At 45.0% G+C, this 23,417-nt stretch overlaps 8 protein-coding genes across 8 annotated transcripts; 5 read left to right on the top strand and 3 right to left on the bottom strand.

Annotated features, from left to right (window-relative positions):
• Positions 1 to 300: 300 nt before the first annotated feature.
• BDR25DRAFT_338939 (uncharacterized protein) lies at positions 301 to 2,075 on the bottom strand. The gene is made up of 2 exons (XM_033693324.1): positions 1,447 to 2,075; positions 301 to 1,399 (listed from the first exon to the last, which is right to left on the bottom strand). The coding sequence occupies exons 1-2, from the start codon at positions 1,991 to 1,993 to the stop codon at positions 375 to 377; spliced, it is 1,572 nt and encodes a 523-aa protein (XP_033555220.1). The 5' UTR covers positions 1,994 to 2,075; the 3' UTR covers positions 301 to 374.
• A 601-nt stretch (positions 2,076 to 2,676) lies between these two features.
• On the top strand, positions 2,677 to 4,998 carry BDR25DRAFT_276298 (sister chromatid separation protein-like protein; the record flags this gene model as incomplete). The annotated part of the gene is made up of 2 exons (XM_033687545.1): positions 2,677 to 4,299; positions 4,392 to 4,998. Exons 1-2 carry the CDS (start codon positions 2,831 to 2,833, stop codon positions 4,996 to 4,998), a joined length of 2,076 nt encoding a protein of 691 aa, XP_033555219.1. The 5' UTR covers positions 2,677 to 2,830.
• A 385-nt stretch (positions 4,999 to 5,383) lies between these two features.
• Positions 5,384 to 6,806, top strand: BDR25DRAFT_276297 (60S ribosomal protein L42). The gene is made up of 5 exons (XM_033687544.1): positions 5,384 to 5,442; positions 5,995 to 6,049; positions 6,102 to 6,223; positions 6,284 to 6,337; positions 6,401 to 6,806. The coding sequence occupies exons 1-5, from the start codon at positions 5,440 to 5,442 to the stop codon at positions 6,485 to 6,487; spliced, it is 321 nt and encodes a 106-aa protein (XP_033555218.1). The 5' UTR covers positions 5,384 to 5,439; the 3' UTR covers positions 6,488 to 6,806.
• A 1,811-nt stretch (positions 6,807 to 8,617) lies between these two features.
• On the bottom strand, positions 8,618 to 9,814 carry BDR25DRAFT_348636 (uncharacterized protein; the record flags this gene model as incomplete). Its single annotated transcript, XM_033694454.1, has 10 exons — positions 8,618 to 8,664; positions 8,787 to 8,850; positions 8,880 to 8,964; positions 9,018 to 9,046; positions 9,131 to 9,262; positions 9,317 to 9,372; positions 9,429 to 9,501; positions 9,530 to 9,591; positions 9,665 to 9,714; positions 9,738 to 9,814. The coding sequence occupies 10 exons, from the start codon at positions 9,812 to 9,814 to the stop codon at positions 8,618 to 8,620; spliced, it is 675 nt and encodes a 224-aa protein (XP_033555217.1).
• Positions 9,815 to 9,864: 50 nt separating this feature from the next.
• On the bottom strand, positions 9,865 to 10,801 carry BDR25DRAFT_348635 (uncharacterized protein; the record flags this gene model as incomplete). Its single annotated transcript, XM_033694453.1, has 6 exons — positions 9,865 to 10,189; positions 10,247 to 10,314; positions 10,368 to 10,414; positions 10,441 to 10,511; positions 10,592 to 10,640; positions 10,672 to 10,801. 6 exons carry the CDS (start codon positions 10,799 to 10,801, stop codon positions 9,865 to 9,867), a joined length of 690 nt encoding a protein of 229 aa, XP_033555216.1.
• A 2,583-nt stretch (positions 10,802 to 13,384) lies between these two features.
• On the top strand, positions 13,385 to 14,365 carry BDR25DRAFT_204819 (HET-domain-containing protein; the record flags this gene model as incomplete). The annotated part of the gene is made up of 1 exon (XM_033684445.1): positions 13,385 to 14,365. A coding segment is annotated over one exon (981 nt), but the record flags the coding sequence as incomplete, so codon positions are not given.
• Positions 14,366 to 16,527: 2,162 nt separating this feature from the next.
• On the top strand, positions 16,528 to 17,896 carry BDR25DRAFT_276294 (6-phosphogluconate dehydrogenase C-terminal domain-like protein). Its single transcript, XM_033687543.1, has 3 exons — positions 16,528 to 16,737; positions 16,818 to 17,482; positions 17,568 to 17,896. The coding sequence occupies exons 1-3, from the start codon at positions 16,539 to 16,541 to the stop codon at positions 17,745 to 17,747; spliced, it is 1,044 nt and encodes a 347-aa protein (XP_033555214.1). The 5' UTR covers positions 16,528 to 16,538; the 3' UTR covers positions 17,748 to 17,896.
• Positions 17,897 to 18,377: 481 nt separating this feature from the next.
• BDR25DRAFT_348632 (uncharacterized protein) lies at positions 18,378 to 19,302 on the top strand (the record flags this gene model as incomplete). Its single annotated transcript, XM_033694452.1, has 7 exons — positions 18,378 to 18,592; positions 18,621 to 18,695; positions 18,774 to 18,819; positions 18,857 to 18,908; positions 18,936 to 19,128; positions 19,163 to 19,255; positions 19,293 to 19,302. 7 exons carry the CDS (start codon positions 18,378 to 18,380, stop codon positions 19,300 to 19,302), a joined length of 684 nt encoding a protein of 227 aa, XP_033555213.1.
• Between the last annotated feature and the right edge of the window lie 4,115 nt (positions 19,303 to 23,417).

The following is a 23,417-nucleotide window of genomic DNA, read 5'->3' as shown; positions in this document are numbered from 1 at the left end:
TACAAACCCGTTGATACGTACTTCGGTTTGCGCTGCTTCTGCTTTTGCTAGAGGCCTTCCCTGGTCTTCCCCACCCCCCTATACAAGTCTTTGTTTTTACCCTTGTGAACGCACCCCTAAAGAAGGGGTTCGAGTAATTCTCTATCGTAGGGGTAAGGAGATCTAGAGTGGTATAGGTATCTTGATATCTAAGCTCCAAATACTCGACATCCAGGTTTCGGTGGCGCATAGAACAAGCTCCCACCACCTTATCCACGTGATCCAGCCTGAGATAATATGTAGAAAATGAATAAAGGCTCCGTGGGCCACAAGAGATGTTCATGTATATCCGCCCGATAAAGATAGTGCCCTTTGCCCTGTTAATCCGAGGATTCTTAATAAACCAATGAGATAAGCCACCAGAGCAATCCAGCCGCAGAAGCTGTGAGGAGTAGCATGCCACCAATAATAGCAGCGCCGAACCCTAATATCCTGAGTCCAAGTCCCACGTCCTTGATCATACCGACAAGAAATGAAGATAGAGCGAGGCCCCATGCAATGAAAACCCACGACCAGGTGCTAAAGCCAATAATAGGCCGAATTCTCCTACGAAAAATAACGTTGCTGTCCCACTTAGCAAGTTTGTCCGACCACCACATATTAAGCCTCAGAACGAGAACTACGATGCCAACGATGGTGGCAAGGAGGACAATAACACCGCAAAAGTCGTAGAGGAGAAAATGAAGATCTGCGAGCCGGGTCTGCATGCTGAGGAGACTTGAGGCTAACGACAGTGGGAGGAAAATGCTGGCTAGAAGGCTTAGAAGCCACACGCTTGCAGACTCCCTCAGGCTTTTCCGCAGTTCGATGAACTTGAGATGATTTTCGAGACGGCCGAGAAGAGAGGATGAGGTTTTCTTGAGGTCCTCGCAGATACACTTGATCTCGGTGCTGTGAGCATGGAAGATCTTCTGATTGGAAAGACTAGGACCGACAACACAGAGTAACGACTCAGTGCTCGAGGCCAGATTTGAGACGCTTTGGTGAAACACCTCGTATAGATGTGCATCCCTTGTGAGTTCTTCCAGCGAAGAGGCCGTTATGACCACTCGGCGCGGATCGGACAGCCTTTCACGAAACGCGGTGTAGAATAACTGAATAGTATCTAAGATAGCAGAAGCTTGCTCCAGTTGTGCGTGGCAAAAGCGGAGAAGCAGTAGTTGCCTATTCACTGCCTCGGGAACGCCCTGGTCGTGCAACATGTTGTACACACGGTCAAGGCGCGTGAGGCCGTTGCCGATAGTTCGTAGGCGAGCGAACACGGTACTTGCGGTTGGCCGTGAAATTGTACGATCGCCTGTCGAGAATTTCTTGAAAATTTCCTCTAGTGCCATCATTTCGGACATGCAGGAAACAAAAACTGCAGAGCCGTCAAATCATGCACCGTTATCTAGCTTTTCGTCTTACCAATCATTCGCCCGGAGGCATCGGACGCTACGCGGATCTTGCTCGTACGCCGTATCAGTCCAGCAGAAAACATTAGAGAAGATCCGGGAGCAAGTCGCCTATTCTTTAGTGAGGAGTCAAAATCGTAGGTCTCTAAAGACCATGGCTGGGTATGTTGAGAAGTAGCGCTCCACTGGGATGCTAATCTAAGAAAAGAATTTGTCGCTGGAGAAGTATGCATATCTGGAAAGGAATCCGGTACTAATTGTTCAAGATGAGCCTTGAACTCGTCTCTAAATCCAAGATTTTCTTCGATATACACGCGACAAGTATGCGCTCCCTGCTCTGGTAAGCTGTCGAGCGTTCTCTCGAGAACCTCCAATCCGTCGCAGTTCTCATCCATCTCAGAAGTAGTCACCAGAGCAGGCACGCCACCTTTTCTTAATGGGATATCGATGACTTTGAGGAAGGATTGGAAACTGGTTAGAATCTGATGCCAGCCGTCGCCGTGGTCATATAGAAGACGAGTGAGGCCAACAGCTGCTGATGAAACGCTGAGCGGATCCATGGCTGGCTAACGATAACAGAAAAGAGATATGCAGCCGAAATAGGACTGGATTGAGGACGAAATCAGCGGCAGAGCGATGCGGGGAATGGGAAGCTACTGCAAATAGAAATACACCGACGCCTGCGTAAGTTGCTCAAGAAATCCATTCCATCCACACGTGACACAGCAGATACTATGAAGTGGGGGCCAAGCTTGGGCCACCTGAGTTGGAGATGTCCTCTCAGAAATTTAGGATCATGACAGTAAGCGCTAGTGTTGAGCCCCAGTGCAAGAGGATCCATGCAAACCGGGGCCACTATTGCACAAATACAACCCAACTGTAAAGGGATATGAAAGGGATAATGAAGAACAAGCAGCAACTCTGGCCTGTGCGAGCATATTGGACTTTTCCGAGGACTGAAGGGCCGGGAAATGGACGGGGATTCAAACGGCATGAAAATGTCCGAGTGTGATACGGGGAAAAGATCCTACGAGAATATTTGGTGAAGGAAGTGGAGAGCGCGAAACTGGAAGGGAAAGGTGAAGAGTGGCGAGTGAAGGTGTAGCAAGTGCAGGTGTGGCAAGTGCAGGTGTGGCAAGTGCAGGTGTGGCAAGTGCGGCACCAAGATAGTCCAAGCGCCTCGGTTGCCTTCCCAACTGACATCACAACACAAGCTCACTCCACGACCTGTCCTGGTTGCGCCGTTCACTCCACCCAACCCCACCCTTGGCCCGAACGCAACACCATCAACCCTGCGTTGTTTCACCACTTCCAGCTTCTCCCATCTCCTCCTTCAGCACAAATACTCCCTTCGGCGCTTTTTTTGGCCACCTCAGTACGATTCCCCACGGACAGTCATGACGGAGCCACGAGACGAGCACTGGTACCTGGACCCAGAGGTCGAAGTGGGCAAGATCACAGTCCCGGAACTGCGCAGCATCTTGCTCAAGCATGGCGTGACGTATCCATCATCGGCGAAAAAGCCAGTGCTTGTTGCTCTCTTCAACGAACGCATTTTGCCCCAGGCCGACAAGATACACCTAGCCCAGGCGCGCACGAAGCCATCCACGCGGGGCATCGAAGATGTGCCCTCCAGCCAAGCGAGCACTACCACCGACGATGCTGAGGACGAGACCCTTCTAGCGCCTCCCCCAACCTCGAGGCGACCCTCACGCCGCACAACACGAGCCGCGACGGAGGAGCAGCAAGACCGAGTCGTGCCCGTGCGACGAGGCAAGACGCCATCGACGGCTGTACCCACAAAGCATGCCCGGGGATCGGACGCTGAAGTGGAGGAGCAGCCCCCTGTGCGTCGCAACCGTAAGAGTGTCACTCCCGCCATCAAGCAGGACTTGCCCGACCCCGAGGCGTGGCACCGACACGACGATGAGAGCCCATTCACGCAGGACAATCCTTTCCAGAGCGGCAGCTCCCCGCCGCTACCCGACTCGAAGGCTCGCGACCGGAGGAGGAAAACAATGGGCTTCGAGCACAAGGAGAAGCGTAAGAGCGATGTGAATCGTCGAAGGTCAGCTATGCCCAACGTTGAGCAACATGACGAGGGCATCGTAGTCCCGACACGCCGGACGTTCGACATGCCCATTTCTCGCATCAAGAAGGCGGAGTCGGAGGTCGAAAATGATAACATTGAGCCAGGAGAGGAGTTCACGCCGGAAGAGCAGTTGGAGCTGGTTCGCGAAAATGCTATGGCCGGGAAGTCGGATATCCTACCTCCTAGGAGAAAGGAGAAATCATCCAAAGCGAGCGGCACTTTGAAGGCCTTTTCGTTGACTCTTCTAAGCACAACAATAGCAATCTTGGGTGGAGCTTGGAGGCAAGAGAAGTTCGCTGTGGGATATTGTGGTGTCGGTAGAGACTCAACTTCACTTGCGGGGATTGAAATTCCAGACTGGGCCGACTTCCTTGTTCCCCAGTGTGAGCCTTGCCCTCAACATGCGACCTGTCATCAAAATCTGGAGGTAGTCTGTGACCGCGATTTCGTCGAGAAACCTCATCCATTATCAATTGGACGTCTGGTTCCGCTTCCTCCGACGTGCGAGCCAGATAGCGAGAAGACACGGCGGATCACCCAGGTGGCTGACAGGAGCGTCCATATCCTGAGGCAGCGCAAGGCAAAGTACGAATGTGGCGAGCCAGACGCAGAAGGCAAAGCGGTCGAGAGCCCAGAGATTGGAGAAACTGAGTTGATGGAGGCAGTTTCATCCATGAAACGGAAAGGCATGTCACAGGAAGAGTTCGAAGATCTATGGAAGAGCGCCTTGGGTGAGATGGTCACCCGCGAGGAGATCGTCGAGGGCACGGACGGGTAAGTGAACACCCCTTAGGCCCTCGTGGGCCATATTTGCATCATTTCTGACAAGAGACCTGTACTAATCAGACTGGTCGCTGCGGCTACAGAACCTCTGGCGGACGAACACTTGCATCAGACTCTCTCGCCGAGCTCTCCCTCTCCTGTAGCTTCAGGAGATCCCTCCGACAGACGCTTGAACGATATCTTTGGCAGCTTGTTCTAATATTTTTAGTAATTGGGTCTGGGTTCTATGGGCGCTCCTTAATCACGTCGAGCCGCGCCACCGAGGCTCGTGCGAAGCAGTTAGCTAGTGATGTCTTTGATAGGCTTGCCAATCATGCTGCACTGAATCATCAAGAGCCCAGCGCGTATCCCGAGCTAGGAATCAGCATGACGCAGCTTCGGGATGATATTCTTCGGACCGAATTTTCTGCTATCAGGCGCAAGAAGCTATGGGAGAAGGTGCAAAAGAAAGTGGAGCATAACTCGAATGTGCGTGCGGCAGTACGGGAGAATCGGAGTGGAGACGTGGCACGGATGTGGGAATGGATTGGCCCAGTCCAAATGATCGATGATGGACGTGGAAGCGGAAGGAGGGAGAGCTCTCGATACAGTTTGGGACCTCTCATAGGGAGCAGCCCCCCAACTGCAACTCCGCGTCAGTCAAAGGAGCTTACGAACCCAGCGTGGGAGGAAAGCAGGCCGATTTATTAGTCTTCACTATTTTTTTGAGTTCATTCTTTGTTTATCCTTTCTGGCTTCACTTCGTACGGGATCCACGCGGCCTACGCAGAATCATCCTTAGATTAGGGCGGAGTGCATACGGATATATGATACCACTATCATGGGTAGTTTTTAAATCAGTTACCGGGATAACAAGATAACATTAGTGTAATACTACACCCACAGGAACCATTAAGCGTATTTCTTGTTTGTAATGTGCACTCTAGTACAGTTGGTGCCTCTTGAGCTGCCTCAGCCTTCGATACAATAAGATGGCCAATGCACGTGAGCATGTGGCAGTGCGGGGCTAGTGCGCTTACCTAATCCAGAGCCGAGCCCACAAACGAAATTATTGAACCTCACTTCGGCGTATCAACACCAACGACCCTCTCTTTCGCCCGTCCTAACCGATCCCGCGAAAAATTAATCAAGATGGTGAGTCTTTTTTCCAAACCTCTACTACGGAGAATTCTCAAATCTGCGACGTGGACGAGCGACAAAATGCGACTCGCCAGCGACGATTTCGACCGATTCCCCTGCTTGAAGACTTGAGAAGCACAATCCACGGACGACCACGTCGTTTGGCAGTTTGGTGCCATTAAATTGAATGGGATCTTGCAATGGGAGGAAATGCGCTTGGATTTGGGGGAGTAGATTAATGAGGAAGGGACTACGGCTGGGTAACTTCCCAGGCAGTTGGACGAGCAGCCCAAGAACCACTCCATGGCCAATGTCCTTGATCGGGCCTACACAATCTCTCATCAGCTGTCTCCAACGGAAACCGCCTCGCTACTTTAGCAAAGCAGCGTGCCCGGCAGCATCAGTACAAAACATTGAATCCCTGCGACATGTCCCAAGCATGGCTGCTTCGAACCGTTTCTCCACACCTCGCTCGTCTAGTCATACACGCTCAAATCCCGGAGCCCGCTACACAATTTTTGGGAACTTTAGGTCGGGTGGAGATTTGGCTAACGGTGCTTCATTTAGGTCAACGTCCCAAAGACCCGACGAACGTACTGCAAAGGCAGAGACTGCAAGAAGCGTCAGTTCACCTCCCGAACCATACCCCGTGCATGGATGTTGACGGTTGGCAGACACCCAGCACAAGGTCACACAATACAAGGCCGGAAAGGCATCGCTGTTCGCCCAGGGAAAGCGTCGTTATGATCGCAAGCAGAGTGGTTATGGTGGTCAGACGAAGCCCGTGTTTCACAAGGTACGGCTCACATGCCGACTTCGAATTCACCAGTGGTTAGCGGAGCTAACATGATTGCAGAGGGCGAAAACGACTAAGAAGGTTGTACTGCGGTTAGAGTGCACTGTCTGCAAGGTACTACCTTATCCCCCTCCATTTTCTTCTCTAAGTTCTAATATTTCTGACTGTGTTTTCTAGACCAAGGCTCAGCTAGCTCTCAAGCGATGCAAGCACTTCGAGTTGGGTGGAGACAAGAAGACGAAGGGTGCTGCGTTGGTCTTCTGAGCGTGTTCACTTCTCTCTCTTTTTGTGGGGCCTCGGCGTAGTCTTCTTTGGTGGATGGATAGTGGTGGGATTGCATTCCCAGTCAATTCATGCAACGGTGGGACGGCGGGGACGGCTTTGAGGAATGAAAGGACGCCAACCGCATACATGGATGGTATTCTACTTGTGCATCAAATGGAAGTCGGCTGAAGGCCTGCATTGAAAAATTCATGGGGTGTACACTGAGGTGAAGCATGAACAGTCGATTGTAGTATTCGGATCCAAGTTCCGATATCGCATTTGCCTCGCTAGTAGGTTGCTTAAACTAACGTCCTCTAATGCCCAATATACGCGTAAATATCCCTTCAGCCTCTTGTGAACAGCGCATCGATGATATTATCTCAACACTCGTAAGTCACTTTCTATTCCTCTTTATTCTAATCTATTACCGGTCCGGCAGAAAATGTTTGTCTCTGGGTTTCTAGCCGGGCGTAGCGCGCGAACGGAGCGATAGGCCGTGCGGCGATAAGCTTAGGACCAGTATCGGTCCAGGTAACTAGAAATGTTGCGGTTTTAGTACAGCTTTCCACAAGTTTCAACGTTCACTATGGAGAGAAGCTAAACAGAATTCATCGGACGAGTTGTGCGCCTAGGAAGATAACAGCCTGCGACCGTTCAACCATGAGAGCATCACGGCTAGAGCCTTAGCAAGTTAGTAGTCATTTCACCGCCGGTTTCTGTTTTAAAGGAGTTATTTGTATGGCCGTCACGATTGGTGAAAAGGAGCAAACCCACGCCAGCTGGTTTTTTTTCTCCTCCTTTTACACCCCATACAAGGGAGCCAAGAAGAACATCGGGCGCTCCACAATAACACCTTCATAGGTTATATATGCCATTCCCGGGCGATAATCAAACCGTTGTATCAGCCAGTCTACTCCAAAAAGCATCAGCCTTGCATTTCAGAAATCATACGAACGCCAAAGTCAATTAAGGCGTTCAGCCACGTCCGGTGAACACCCCTGCCAAGATACCTTTCGACATTCTTTCCCTCCCATTTGTGTAAGTGGCTGACTTTAATTTAAAATGTATGCCTGAGGCCTCTCACTTCTCCACATGGTCTGCCCTCTCTTCGCGAGGAGACCCAAATCACCCAATATAAAGCACCCCAACCAATGCATGCATTTGAATCCATCTCTCGCCCATTCCATCAATCGTTTTAGATTCTACGAAGACTAGGAGAGAACCACTAGCAAAAGGAGAATCTAACACATTGGATGGTTACCTTTTAGCTGTGCAACCTGCGTCATCTCCATCACTACACTGGTCCTTGTGGTGGGAAGCATGCCTGGTGGAGCCGGGAAGTATTGGGGAGCGACAACTTGGAATCTAGCCGTAATATGTGATCCCAGCTTTTAATATCCGTATTTCATTCAATCTAATCCTTAATGCAACCCAGTATTTCTATATATAATGTAGAAAGCCGCCTCTTAATGCTACCACGCAAGCTATATCTGGCATCTTAGAATTTCTACATGCTTGTGGCACCGCAGGCGTTTAGTTAAGTGGCTCTAATGATGTGAATATGTTTTGTCCTTCACCTGCTAATAGTCCGCTGTAAATTCCCAGCCAATCAAGGCACTAAGGCTATAGTTCTTCCTTTCCCAATGCCTCATAAAACTTCAGCCGCTTGCTTCCTCTACGAAAATTCTAAGTGTGACAAAGGCGTCGAGTAACTCTGAGTTGACTCAAGTAATGGGAAAACTCTTACTTGCGATTGCCCAAACAGGCATTTACTCATAGTAGCATGTTAAGTAATCTAGCAAAGCCAACCAACCAACCAGTGTAGCTTAGTCGTTGACAAAATGATCGCATCCGCATCCAGCGACGCAACGTTAAGTTGCAGGATGCTACCACTGGCGATCTCTAGATAAGGAATGAAATGAGTAAAATTCATATTAGAGACTCGCCAAACAGATTATAGTTAACACCAGTCTCTATCACGGCCAGAGGACACTTATTTAGAAAGAACCTATATTCCTCTGAAGCTATGTAGATTATATAAGAGTTCTCAATAAATCATTCTACGGCCCTCATTGCAACTAGAGTCTAATACTTATGTTATTTCTAGTCAAGCACGTGGATAACCCCCTATTACTTTAGCCATGCCTCTTCAATCTTGTTAATATCCAAGCCCATGTCTTGCCCCCTCCACACATGATGATACCAACTCTATAACTTAAGTTAATTTTTCTCTGAGCTCTTGGCCGTCGCAATTAATCATAGGCTTTAAATGAGACTTGAAATGCAGCTTTAGGCTGACTTGGTTCTCTCACTTCTGATTGCAAGCTTGATAGCTTAACCGGCCCCACATCCCTGCTACGGGGCTATGCAATAAGCAGCGTCTCTATGATACATACGCAGCCTTTTGCATAGGTGGGGGTATTTTCCTTGTGATGTAGTTCCGCGAAAGCCGTTGGATTAGCATTCTCCAGTATTGCCTATCATGGCCAGCGTATATTAATTGGCCAAGTTCCACTTAACTTAATTATACCCTTCTTGATTATCGGGGTAGTTCACTTTCTAATAGACCTTTCTCGCGCATCCCTATCGACCCCTTTTCTCTATTTATCTTAGCCCAATTCCTTGTCAACCTACATAGCACACGCAGACCGTCTCTCCTCCATCTAACGCGCCATGCATGAAGAACCCAGCATCTCTAACCAAGCCATACTGCCTCTGTACGCTGAAATATTCCTTGTCAAGTAGCTCTTTAGCCTTCTTTATTAATATTAAGGACTTTCAGTCTTCAAAGGCACGGAATCTTAATCTTAGAGTTAGATGGCCCATCACCAGTACATGCTCTCCAACATAGCCATACACCCCATCTACGCTGATAACAGCATCCGCTCCGAAGATTGGACCGTCACCGAAGGAGATTAGGACACCTCTACTCTTAACAGACATGTCAACGAGAAATTCAAGTTTACCACAGTAACTCGATGTCCAGAGACTTTCGACTCCTTTTTGGAGGTTTTCTATGACCGTTTATGGGGCGTCTTGCACCCAATGTGCCGAGTCCAACCCCCGCAACCCTGTTAGCATTTCTTGCCTAGTTCCTGCACTGCCTTACGCGGTCTAGTTTCATACTTCCAGATTCTAAAATTCACAGCAACTAAATGAGGCTAAAAATGGACCTACATCTATCCTGTCGATATATTATCCCAGCTTTCTCCGCTGTCATCGCCTTACTAGAATATCACATCGTCCGCACTCAGAGACACCCGGCGCGCGCGTTCGCTCGCCCTCCATCAACCCGCAGTCTTTGTTCGCACCCCATCCTGATCTCATACGACGCGGGCTCCTATTACATTTAGCACTCTATTCTGTGTGGTCTGCTGTCAGTCTGTCCTCTTAATCCGTAATAGATGTGTAAGCAGATTTGGGTCAAAATAGTGAGGCAGAGTTGATTGTATTGTTGTGAATTGTGTCTTCGAGATTGAGCAGTAGTATACAAATCCACTTTGGGTTATTGAGACTAGGCTCCAGATTGACCAGAAGGGTTTAGGTGGATTACGACGAGTGTATGAATGTTCCTGGGAGTGTACTAAGCGCATATTCACATTTGAGGGTATTCCTAGTTTATATAGGGGCTTAACCGTGAGCCATTTAGGTGTGTTGTAGTTCGTGTTACAATGGATGCTGTATGAGCGAATGAAACAAGCTCTTGGGATACATAGAGAGGCAAGAAACGAAATTAATATTAAGCATAAAGGACCGAACTCTTCTTCAGAGTGGATTAGGGCACTCAGTGTCGCCGCTCTGTCAAAGTTTATTGATGCAACAAGTGCCTATTCTCATGAAGGAAGTTCAATCTGCCTTTTTGAGAAAGCCTAGAATAGACTGATTCATCTCTTATAAGTGGTGCGAACTCGCCACAGTCAATATCCTCTAAGGATCGGGGAGCGGAGATATACCGGAGTTATTCGAACATTCAACCTTATTAAAAGGTAAGAAGGTCTCGTAGATGTATATAGAGGTTAGTATGCTTACGTTGGAGAGTTGTGCCAGGAGCGGCAATTTTATTTAGTTTGTCTTAAGTATAAGTCCTTAATCTTATCTTCACACTTCTCTGCAAGACAGAATGGTATGATAACAACGTTCTTCGCATCTAATACTGGCACCACCTTGTTCCAGTTGGTGATGACCTTCTGATGAGAAAGGAATGCGGATTCTGCTTCTTAGTCCTAGGAGTTGGGTCTTCAACTTTGATGTCAAACATCTTGCTGAAGTTCTGGCTAAGACAATGTGAAGTACGACCTTAAACACCACAGCCATTTAATGGGATATAACCTTCCACAGTTGTTAGGTAATAACTACTAGCAAACTTTTCTTTCTTAGTATTACAGCCTTAAGCAACTAGGACAGCTAGGAGCTTTTTGTAGGACAATTTGTGCATTTTGCAGGATGGTGCCGCGAACAAGCAAATTCAGATCTACTAGATGACTGAGATCTATAGCCAGGCAGAGCTGACAATCGTTGCGCTCTCAGGAAAAGATGCCAATGCTGGATTGCCAGGTGTAGTCAAGGGATCTCAGCGGGTCCAACAGATCTCAGAAATCGTCCACGGGCTACGCCTCGTTGCAAAGCTACCGGAACTTTCATCTGCCTTGAACTATTCACTGTGGGATAATCGCGTTTGGACTTTCCAATAGAAAGTTCTTTCAAGCAGTGCCTATTCTATTCAGACGCTCAAATATATTTCCATTGTCGGTCCGGCTACTATACAGAAGATCCTATTAGCGAACAAACTAGACGTGATCCTGAGCCTGGGTATTCAAATCCATTTGATATTTGAAGCACGGGAAGATCTTGTCAAAAAAGATAGCAGTCGTAGTGATTCCCCCAGAGAAACAGAGATCATTTCGGATATTGCGCTATTCTTCAAACCGTCGGCAGCTAAACTTTCCTATTTTTCAATTTCGTCCAGCAGGGAGCGAGCACACCAACGGGAACAACCATAGTATCTCTGGATGGTTGCAGTGGCATTGTGCAACTGATACATGGATCTACGACGTTGAGAGTCAACACTGCGGGACTCTACATGAACTTGACCCTACCTGAGTACGTTCATATAATCCATCGCTTTGCGAATTTATCTTGCTCTCTCGTTGTGCCTAGGACGAATTCAGTCCTACAGATATCGATATGTATCAAGACGCTTTGCCACTTGAGCATCCCTAGAGTAGAGACTATTTTGAGCAGGTATTTGATACAAATTACTATAGGTACACGAACTGGTGGGCTCTTAGCGTCATGCTAATTGAGTGGGTGGGAAGTCTCGCAAGGCCGTTAGCCATTCGACAAATTCATTACGATGCTTGACACGTGCGCAAAGGTTTATCTATCGGACGTCTCGATAACTAATCGGAATGGAAGCAATGGGTGCTCTGTGTGAGTGGTCTCTAGGAACTGGATTCCAGCTACCTAGTCCAGATGTTATTTACAACCAAGATGAGGAAAAGAGAAGAAAACTAAGCAGCCATTTCGCGTTTCTCGTTGTCTAAGATGGCGCACGGTCTACATACTATCACAGGAGTGGCTAGGCCCCTGGCCTAATCATGTGGTTTTAGGCCTGGCTCACGATCAGCCTCTTCGCGTCTAAGCAGTTCGACGTGGAAATAAAGGCCAAGCTCTTCGTGTCATCCATAGACAAAAAGCCCCCTCCCACCTTCAAGGTGCTGTCGTACACGGGCAGGGGCCGCTGACACCACGACCACGTCGGCGACCAAGAAACCTGGGCTGGGCGCTGCGGCACACCCAGCGAGAAGACGAGGACCTATTGCTCTGGGTGGACGTCTCCGCACCTATCTAAACCAATCCTTAACCAGATACCGCAGAAACTTGAGGTGTTGGCTTCCACGTTGAAGAGACAAATGGGGGTCAGCTTCGAAGCACGGGAGATCTTTTGTCCGCCAACACGAGGCCACGCTAATCTCCTTTAAGACTAGGGTCCTTTTGCATAACGAAAGGTTTTCCCCGGTTCACGAGAAGTGATAAAAACGAAATTCTTCAAGAACCAGGCCACTACTAAAGCAAATATACTCCACATTAATTTGCGCTCTATTAAAACGCACTCCCCAGTCATGGGGGAACTTTGCACTGTTTGCACGCAGTTTATCGACAAGATCTCTCATATTCCGAATGCCTTGCATTATGGATTAGAAAACTTTGCCACTTGTGCCCAGATTGAAGCCGCCGCGTTTACTTGCACATTATGCAAAGTGTTCTTGGGTTCCTTGCAACGCATGGTAACAAATATCGACTTCAATGTCACTCTCCAAATTCACTGGTTCGTTTCTAAGCCTGGCCCTACTTTTATGATGCTGGATATTCCTACTTCGGAAGACATATCGGAAAAATTCCACCCAACACAGTTGTTAAGCGCCGACTCTACGCCCTCCGATATGCCTTTACGACAAAGATATGTCATATCATATCATAAATGTAAGACTCCCCACAACCTCCTACTATTCGAGAATATACTTGTTATCTGTGATTGGTTGTAATGATATTTCGAAAATATTTACCGCCATCTTTGCAATATCCCCAGGCTTTGCCAACGAGGAATTTACCTAAGCAAAAAGTCTACAATTAGATTGATTCTATGTTGTCTACTGCCTTCCGCTAGGTTCTCTTACCATTGTTTTTTCCTCATCACTGCTTATGCATAATCCTCGATAACCATGACCAGTCTTCGAAAATGGGGACGATGGTGGTCCGGATACGGATATAAAACATCACCATCCTATATGGCAACCCGGGCTACTCAACATGGATACCAGATTCAAATTTGTGGACAGATGTTATTCAAATTGCATGAAGCATCATGTAGCCTGTCGAAAAAGGTTGACTGGGGGTCCATCCCGACTCCTAGATCTTCAGGAGTTTGAGAACGGCCGCATTTGTCTTGTTAACACCACTTCTTTGCAAACCCCACTGCCGGAATATTTTACCCTCAGTCATTGCTGGGGAAAGCATCAATCACTCAAGACGACTCAACTCACTCTCGTGAAGCACCAAGAAGGGCTGTCGGTTTCTGATTTACCGAGAACTTATTCAGATGCCAACAAGGCTGCCCGACGCCTAGGAGCGCAATATCTATGGATCGATTCACTGTGCATTGTTCAGGACTCAAATGAAGATTGGGAGCGAGAAGCTCAGGCCATGGCCTCTATCTATCAGAATTCAGCCTTAACAATCTCGGCGACTTCATCTTCCGACGGTCAGGGCGGATGTTATCTCGAAAGACATACTGGAACTATCGAGGCTATTTCTAAAACGACTCAGAACGGGTATCGTTATTCCGTTAAGCTCCGAGATCGAATAGTGGGGAAGAACATCGCGAAGCCTTTACTTAAAAGGGGCTGGGTTCTTCAAGAAACCGTACTCTCTCGACGCATCTTACATTTGACATCGAATCAAATTTTCTGGCAGTGCAAAGAATGCTTCCTCTCGGAAGATGGCTCCGTTGCACAAGATGATACTGGGAGTAGGATAGGACTCTCCACCCAAGGATTGGGATTCATCTCTGAGATAGATGTAAGCGATAAAACCTCTCGCACCCGGATGTCGATGTGGCACACCTGGATTGAAGACTATAGCAATCGAACTTTTACCTACGAAAAGGATAGACTCCCTGCTCTAGCTGGTTTGATCCAGTATTACCAAGTGAACACCAAAGACACACCTCTGATTGGACTCTGGATTTCAACACTTCATCTCGACCTGGCTTGGTCGGTAGGCGATCCAGAGCAGGCCGGTAAACTAGTCGAATTGCCCTCGTGGACTTGGATCTCTGTACGCGGAGGGATCGACTATTCTTCTGCCGACGACATTGACGATCCTTCTGAAATAAGAACCCCGCTTCGAGTAATGGTTCACCGCATTGAATGGTCCGGAGAACCGTATGTCTCTCGTCTAACCTGGTCAAGACTGGTTCTATCATCTAAATCTTTCCAACTTACTCCCGATGAAAGACGAGGCGAAGATAGTTTCACATTTGTGGACCATAATGATATCCCAACGGAGGACCTATTCAGCGCCTTCGATGCGGTCCAAAATTGTAGCCATGAGATAGAAATCACATGTCTAGTCCTGTTTCATCTTTCCGATACGATCACTTATCTTATGCTCAAGCCAACGAGTAAGCATGGGGCCTATAAGAGGATTGGGCTAGGCACTATAGTTACCAATAAGGAAGGCTTGTTAAATAGTTTTCTTGCGAAGCTGGAGGTGAAGATTGTCGAATTAGTTTGAGAGTAGTCTGGCCATACCAGTCATCGGACTCATCTACCCTATTCTTCTCATCACTCTCTAGTTCCGTAAAATTGAGCACCCTGTATTAATTTGCGCGCCACAGAAGACTCCAGGCTGTAGTGGTATCCTAACCACAGCGGCAAGAAATAAATCTATATTATTTAATTTCAGCTTTACTGTCTAGTCACTGCTCCTCGTAGCGTCATAATTAGGAAATAAGGTATATTCGGCATTAGCACTAACGTACAGGTCCAAAAGCAGGGCTGGCACAACTCTAGTCCGGTTGCGGCGATGGCTGTCGGAGCGGGAAGAGCGATAGGGAATTGGTATTCCAGCTAGATTAAGTTACCCTTTCCAGACGACCGTAATAAGAAAATGAAAGAGATATAAGGATAGGATGTATGGGGCGAAGCAAATGCGAAAGGCCTCAAAAAGTTGGACCAGAAAAGAACATAAATATGAGGGGCTTTTAGCGCAGGGAGCGAAGACACCAGAAAGGGTGCTACAGGGTCTGTTTGAGGAGATAGTAGAGACGAATCCCTGCGGAGAGACTCAAAGGACTACAGAGGACTATACATCTACGAGGACACGTGACGTAGCCACGTGTCTGAGGCCCTGGAGGGGTGAATGAGGGAGGATATTCTAAAAAATAACAGTTAAGTGCTATCTAAATTCAACCTAACTAAAGCTTTCGGATTGTCGAGTCTCCTTAGCAGTCGTATTAACAGCACAAACAGGCTGTTAGTATAAAAGATCGGTAAGACGGAACTAGAGAAACTACCCCGCATACTGGCAGATTCGAGAGCAAGCTCTTTTGAATTGGCAGCTGGAGATGAGACGCGAGAGTAGGTAGGCAAGGTGTGGAAAAGCGTCAACCGTTTGGTGGCGGAGTCGCCAGGGTTAGGTCGGAGAATTAAAGGAAGAGATAAGGAGGAGGCGTAAAGACAGCAAGGAGAGCATTTTATAGACGTTAGAAGTGGCGGGTTAATAGGACGAGAAACGATACCTGATATAGATAAGTGAGGGACTTCACTAAACCAGAAAGGGGAATCTCAGGCAGAGATTACTACCAGATAGAAGCGCTATTCCTGCTTAGGACGCGTTAAATCTATACAGGAAGATCACCAACCCAAGTAGGTAGTTAATAAAGTGAAGTTGGACCTTGAAATCCCCACAAACTTGCTTGTTGACACTTTCTTGTTCGTGTGCGTTCTCTCTCCACGCCAACATGCTTCAGCAAGTCAGTTAACAGCGCAGTCCCTAGCCCCGCTGCTCGGCTTTTCGATTAAATCCCACAGACATAGTGCTGGGGCCTGGAGCCTGTAATTTCTAAACATCTAAGGTAGTTGGCTCAGAAGCGCTAGTGTCTGAACGAGAAATGAGGTAGCCCTTGTTCTGTGCTTGTCCAATATTGTATCACGCTTTTTACGAAGCTTCTACATAACTTTGGGGGTTACAAGACAGCATTAGCCAAGAGTAGCAAACAATCGTAGACACCGCATCTTATCCCACGAAGATGAATACCCTTATTTGACCCAAAGCGTACCATATAAACGTAGCAGGCTTCACACACCACCAAGGGGCTAGACCAACCTAGGCAAAATGTACCGAGGCGAGCAAGGCTGGTTCCGAAGTCGCATCCCACTTTCAACCCCGCCACTACGCCTTTCTGTACCTTGTCAACCTTAGGCATCAACAATTCAAATCAACTCTGCTCCGGTGAGTCACCTTGTCTTTCCTTCTCATTCATTCCGCGATGGCTGACACGGGGAAGAAAAATGTTCTCGTCATTGGAGGTGGTGCCGTCGGCGCCATTGCGGCACTGAACCTTGAAATCGGTGGCCTCGCAACCGTCACCGTAGTCCTCCGCTCAAACTTCAAAGCAGTCAGTGAAGCCGGATACTCGATCGAATCGTGCGACCATGGAACATTCCAAGGATGGAAGCCAAGTCATGGTCCGCCATTATCTCTTCCCCCACACCTGATCTCTCCGCGCCAACCTCCCCCGCTAACTCTCTGGTGTTCCCATCCCCAGTCCGAAATAAAGTCCCAGACATCACCAGGGAAACTCTCCCTCCCTACGACTACGTCGTTCTCACCACTAAGAACATCCCCGATATTCCCCCTACAATATCCTCGCTCATCAGCCCCGCCCTCCCTACTGAAAACACACACACCACTCTCGTCCTAATTCAAAACGGTCTTAATATCGAAAAACCGATCCTCCAATCACACCCTCATACCCCGGTCATCTCAGGTGTTTCACTCATCGGTAGCGCTGAAACAGACCCGGGCACAATCATTCAGGATGATAAAGACAGGTTGTTCATTGGGGCGTTCAGAAACCCTCACATCCCCTTCGATTTGGAAAGTAGCAAAGCGAGAGAGTTCGTCAAAATATACTCAGCGGGTGGGAAAACGGACTGCGCGTACTCGGAGAATGTGTTGTACGATCGGTGGCGGAAACTTGTGTATAATGCCTGCTTGAATCCGATTTGTGCGATTACGGGACTGGATACCGGTAGGATTCGCCTTGCGGGTGGAGGGATCGAGGGGTTGGTTAGGCCGGCTATGAAGGAGATTGTAGAAGCTGCAGCGAAAAAGGGAGTGTTGTTGGGAGAGGAGGTTGTGGGGTTCATGATTGAGGTGGATCCGTTGGAGATTTATTTGGCGCCGAGTATGCTGGCGGATGTGCGAAAGGTGAGCTTGGGGCCTTCTCATTATCCCAGTGCGGGTCATCTAAGACGGTAGAGGTGTGGAAGGGTCATGATGCTGACGGTTACAGGGCAACTTCATTGAGTTCGAGAATCTTCTTGGGGAGCCGTTGAGGGAGGGGAAGGCGGCCGGCGTTCCGATGCCCACGCTTGAGGTCTTGTATAACATTTGCAAGACGATTCAGTGGCGGACTAAGGAAGCGAGGGGCTTAGTGGAAATTCCCCCCAAGAGGAACCTTGGAACCCAGTAACGTAGTAAGCGTGATTTCGCGCGTGTCACGGTGGTAGCCGGTGGGCTTTGATTATTACAATTCATTTCCCCTAACGAGGTTTCATCGTATTGCTCTCTTCGTTTAATTAAGACCTTTTGTGAAGCTAGGAGGAGCACCAGAGGCATGAGGAACTGGATTGATTGCTAAAAGAGTGTACCTAAGGGTCTATATATACGAGAAAAAGGGGTAAATCTTGGCAATGTGCGACTATCGTGTGAGCCATGCGTGAGAGCCAGACGTGAGAGCCATGCATGACTACTGCAAACACCTTTTGTTGTGATTCCCGCGACGAGGCTGCTGTAATTCCGAACTTGTTAAGGCGTTGGGCATTGGGAATCATGCTACTCTAACCTTATTCACTAATGGGGGCATTGGGGGATCCTAAGTCTAGACCGATTAGTTAGAGGTTATGGAGAGAGCTAGGCAGGGGAAGCAGCAAAAGTAACGCCCCGTTGTGTATTAATTTTATTATAGGTAAGTATTGGTATAGGGCTGATCTATGCAGTAAATAGTGATTAATATGTTCTGGCGTGGCAGGATTAAGAAGTGCAGGTGCAGTCTGAACTAAATTTTGATTTGAGACGCAGGCTGACAAGACAGATTTCTATGATGTTCTTTATTTCCCTGCGTTGTCTAACTAATCCGTCTCACACTAGAGAGTCTTTCATAACCGTCCTTTACAATGGCCTTCACAATGGTCTTTTATGTTATGTAAATCTTGCGCGGCCCTATTCATTGGCCACCTTCCGCCAAACTACTCTACCTCAAGACGTCCTCACCGAAGCATTCAGCAAGAGTCCCAGCAGCGTTGTCCAACTCCAACAGTGGCACCCTTGGACATCTCACTCGTAGCAGTGCCGAGCAACCCGGACAAGGGGCCTCTCACTTATTGCAATTACCTGGTGAGTTTCGTAATCGAATCTACGAGTTTACGCTTACTGCACCTTCTAGCTTAAGCTATAGAAACCTAGACATTAGAGCTTAATTCAGCAGGTCTGCTTTTAGCGATTACTCGTCCTCTAACCTCAGCTCTAGCATCCGCCGAGATCGAGTTTAATCCACTGAAAGATGCGTGTCGACAGCTGTAGGCGGAGACTGCGAATCTCGAACTAAATTCCAACACCATGGTGTTCGAGTGCCGTGAGAAGGGGGAAAAGGACTACTGAGCTGCGCGGCTCATGCGTTTCTTAAGCCGATTGCCAAGCCTAAGGAATCGTGGATCAAGACTTTGGTTCTCACAACCAGAAAGTGGATCAAACCTTGGTGCTGTCCACATAGCAGCGAAAGGCCTCCTCTTGGAAGTGGTGTTCCTTAGAACACATCCGCAAATCACTATCAAGCACATATTCCCTACATTCAAGTACTAGGTCTACTACTTCAAAGAGAGTAATCAGGCCAGTTTTTGCATCCAAAGAGGGTTTCATATTCACACAGCTATTTGTAGTCGGTAACTTCAATCACTTTATCGAACTTCCAGGTACTTCCCAGTATCTTTAGTTAAGGAGGATTTGGACCAGGCGGCAGTGTACTGTAACGGCAGAACCGCTAATAAATACTCTATACTAAATCCTCAGTTCTAGCTGGATGCGGAAAGATTCGGTGAGGCTAAATCTAAACAGAGAATAGAAGATATAAGACATCCCTAGTATTTATAGTACGGCAGGAGGAACAGGGTGCTTAACAGGGCGTAGTGCGTTTGATATGTTTCACAATGGTACAGTCACGTGAGCTGTATAATTATCCGGACCTTATAAGCCAGTGCTTACTGTTAATAAGGCTATCGATTTTAACGGTAGTCTGTTTGAAATAGGCTTTCTCATAGTAATAGATGCCTATCAGCTAGGGCTAGGTTAGTATACGTTTAGGTTGTAAGACATATATACTGTTCTATACGAAAATCAACTGTTAGTTGATTATTCGCACCTTTTAGTTGTATTAGCAGAGTAATACAGAGCTCTATCATTATATAGGTAAGGATCTATAGAACTGTTAAACGTGTTTTTGTACTATAATAAGAAAAGCCTTCTGCATTACCTTCCATAATAGTAGCATAAAAAACATGTGTAGCTTTACTTAAATTCTTATCTTAATTCTAATTCTTTTAATTTTTATTAATATAAGCATGTTAAACTTTCTTTAAGTTTGTCTTCTACATTCTATTACACTACTTTATGTTGCTTAGAAAAGTTAAAGTCTGTCAGTTGGCTCACTCCTCTAGATGGCTACGTATCCGGTAGTGGGTCCCTTTTCTGCGTGGCTACGCACGCGGTGGGTAGGTGGGTAGCTGTACAGCTAAGCGTACAGCTAGCGACAGGGTGAGCAGGCAAAAGATCTTCTTTGAATTGACTACTGCTATCTCTCTGCGTACGCAGAGAGATAGTTGCTATATAGGTGGCTTACGCACACGCCACGTGATAGGGGCTAAAGCAACTCTACGCGTTATTAGTGTTGCTAAAACGTTGTTAAAATGTTGCTGTATAGACATATAAACACTAGCAACTTTTTCTTTTATAAAGTTGCTTAGAACATTCTGCTGTTTATATAATTCTCCTCTTTTCTTTTATCTCTTTTCTTTCATCTCTTTTCTTTTGTCTTTTTTACTATATAAATAAACCTAGATAGACTTTAGCAACTTTTCTTTTTTCTTTTAAGCATATCAGACCTTTAATAAATAGACCTTACGTAAAGTCTATAAGCTTCTTTTTCTATGTGTAATTCTTCTTACTTATAAGGCATTTACTATGTTTGTCACGATTGTGCACGAGTAAGGTTATAGAGCTTCACGGAGGTCTAGTTCAATTACTACGTGAGGTATCATGGTAGGTACAAGACGTTGTGTGAGGAACAGGAGACTATAGAGTTCATGCACCAATAAGTTAAATCGGCTGCTCCTCGGCCTCGCTTAGCTGCGCACGGGCCTAATTAAAATTTCTTGTACTAAACCTCTCTCACTTTTACTCTAACCCTCTCTATATACTAAACCTGTTTTAGCAGGGTTAACACTTTTTTAGCTTAAGGCACTTACTAACTACTTCTAAGCCTTTCTTTTAACTTACTGCTAAATTATTCTTACTTGCAGTAACTACTATGTTATTAAGGCAGCAATAAAAACTAACATTTCTAAATTAAGCAATTAGATGTATAAAAATTATATTTTAATTCTAATTACATAGTGTTTCTAATATGTTTAGTAGATTAAAATAAAGCGCTACATGCTAATATGCTGCTAATAAATTTAAATTCCTTATAATAAATTTAACTTTAAATTTAAGATTAAGTAGACAGAAAAAGTAAGCTAAATATTACTTATTTTATAAAAGTTCTAATTATGTTTTTAATAAGTTTATAAAGTAAATAGCTATACTATAAAGTTTATTTATATTAAAGTTTATAAAAAAGTGTGTTACATTAAATACACTTCTTATAACACCTTAAAATAAATTTATAAGGTAAGTATTAATTAAAATCTAAATGTGTCTAGATTATATTTTTATAAGCTATAGTAAGTGTATTTTAACTATAATTAGCTTATTAATTACATTAAAATAGCTTACCTTAATTACTAATATGTCTCCTACTAGCATAAGAATAGCAAAGGTAGAAAGATAGCTAAAGAAGATTAACTATCTATCTAAGGTTAGTATTGCATATAGCCTAGATTTTATTTAGATTACGTTTAGATTGCGTCCTAATATATATTAGAATACTATAAGAGTCTAATAAAAAAGCTCTACACTGCTATGCCTAGTCTAGATAATAAACTTAAAAAGTATTATAACACTATGCATAGAAACTATTTTAGCGCTTCTATAACATACTTTTTTTTTACTTTAAATATAACTTTTTATAGTGTATGTAACACTATTTAATTATATTTTAGTAATAGTCTTTAACTTTATACAGCTCCCTAGCTCTAGCAACTTTTTAAAAAAGAATAAAATAAACTCTTAAAACCTTATTAAAAGTGCTAAAGTATATAATATATATTATTTTTATTATAAAAAGATTTAATCTTATTAGCTAATACTTTAGCATAAATTAAAAAGTAGTAAAGCTGCCTAAAAGTAAGCTAATAAAGATAATTCTTATATTACTTATAACTATAAGATAGTAAAGTAGCGCATTTATATATTTCTTAAAGTTTAATACTTATTTTAATTATATTTATAAGTTGTCTTTAACCTAATGCAGTTACACACTAACTGCCTTATAACTTCTAACTATAATAGTAGTACACTAAGGCTGCCTATCTACACTATTAAAAAGGGTAAAAAGCTAGATAGCATTACAGCTGTAAGTATTTTATATTTTATTATATTTAAATAGCCTTTTAATAGTGTTTAAAAGGCATTTTATAAGTAATTAACTTTACTGCTGTCCTCTGTATTACTTAATTCTAAAAATTTAATGCAGTTAAAAATACTTTATGTAAGCACTATAGTAAATAGCTAATTAGCAGTAACAGTGTTAATAAAAATAGTAAGAAAATTAAGCCTTAAAAGCATAAGTATCTACATTTAATTTTTTTTAGATAGTGTTTAATACTAATGTACTTTATAGGCGAGTTGCTCACACACCTAAGTCGCTCACTTTTGCTAAGACCCTACTAAACTACCCTTCCTACACTAATACATTCCCCACAACACTACTTAGACGCGCTAAAAGAATGTTAGATACAGCTTACGCTCTAAGCTTTTAAATAAGACATAAAACTTTTAAAGAAATGTGCTATAGCTATGTGTAGGGTTTTATAAAAGATAATAAATAACTATAGCGCTAGACAACTTTTACAAGCTAATTCTACAGCTAAATTATAGAGGCTAGGTAATAAAAAGAAGCAGGTGATTGTTAAGACTATACTTAAGCTATATGCGTAAGGAATTTCCTCTTAAATAGCATTTATAGCTAATATAGCTAATTCTTTGTGCGCTAAGCGTAATCTAGGCTATGTTTACATAAACTAGCCTAGTATGTTTATAAAGTGTTATTTAGAGCTTAAAGTAAAGTTTTAAGCGCAAGTATAGTTAAGAGATATCTAGCTAATTATAAACCCTGTCTTACTAAAGTTATATGTGTTATTATCCTAGATGCTATACTTAGCTTTAATATTCTCTATAAGGCTAAACCTGCTCTAAATTACCCTAGGACTCTTATAGAGAGCTCTTTTATAGTTGTACTTACACTTAAACGTTACTTTAAGCTCTAAATAACGCTTTATAAATGTACTAGGCTAGTTTATGCAAACATAGCCTAGATTACGCTTAGTGCGCAAAGAATTAGCTATATTAGCTATAAATGCTATCTAAGGGGAAATTCCTTGCGCATATAGCTTAAGTATAGTCTTAACAATCACCTGCTCCTTTTTATTACCTAGCTTCTATAATTTAGCTGTAGAATTAGCTTGTAAAGGTTGTCTAGCGCTGTAGTTATTTATTATCTTTTATAAAACTCTACACATAGCTATAGCACATTTCTTTAAAAGTTTTATGTCTTATTTAAAAGCTTAGAGCGTAAGCTGTATCTAACGTTCTTTTAGCGCGTCTAAGTAGTGTTGTGGGGAATGCATTAGTGTAGGAAGGGTAGTTTAGTGGGGTCTTGGCAAAAGTAAGCAACTCAGGTGTGTGAGCAACTCGCCCATGAAGTACGTTA

This window comes from Lindgomyces ingoldianus (assembly GCF_010093535.1).
Source record: "Lindgomyces ingoldianus strain ATCC 200398 unplaced genomic scaffold BDR25scaffold_1, whole genome shotgun sequence".
Taxonomy (NCBI): Eukaryota; Fungi; Ascomycota; class Dothideomycetes; order Pleosporales; family Lindgomycetaceae; genus Lindgomyces; species Lindgomyces ingoldianus.
The sequence above is the reverse complement of the archived record's forward strand: the minus strand, read 5'-3'. Positions and strand labels throughout refer to the sequence as shown.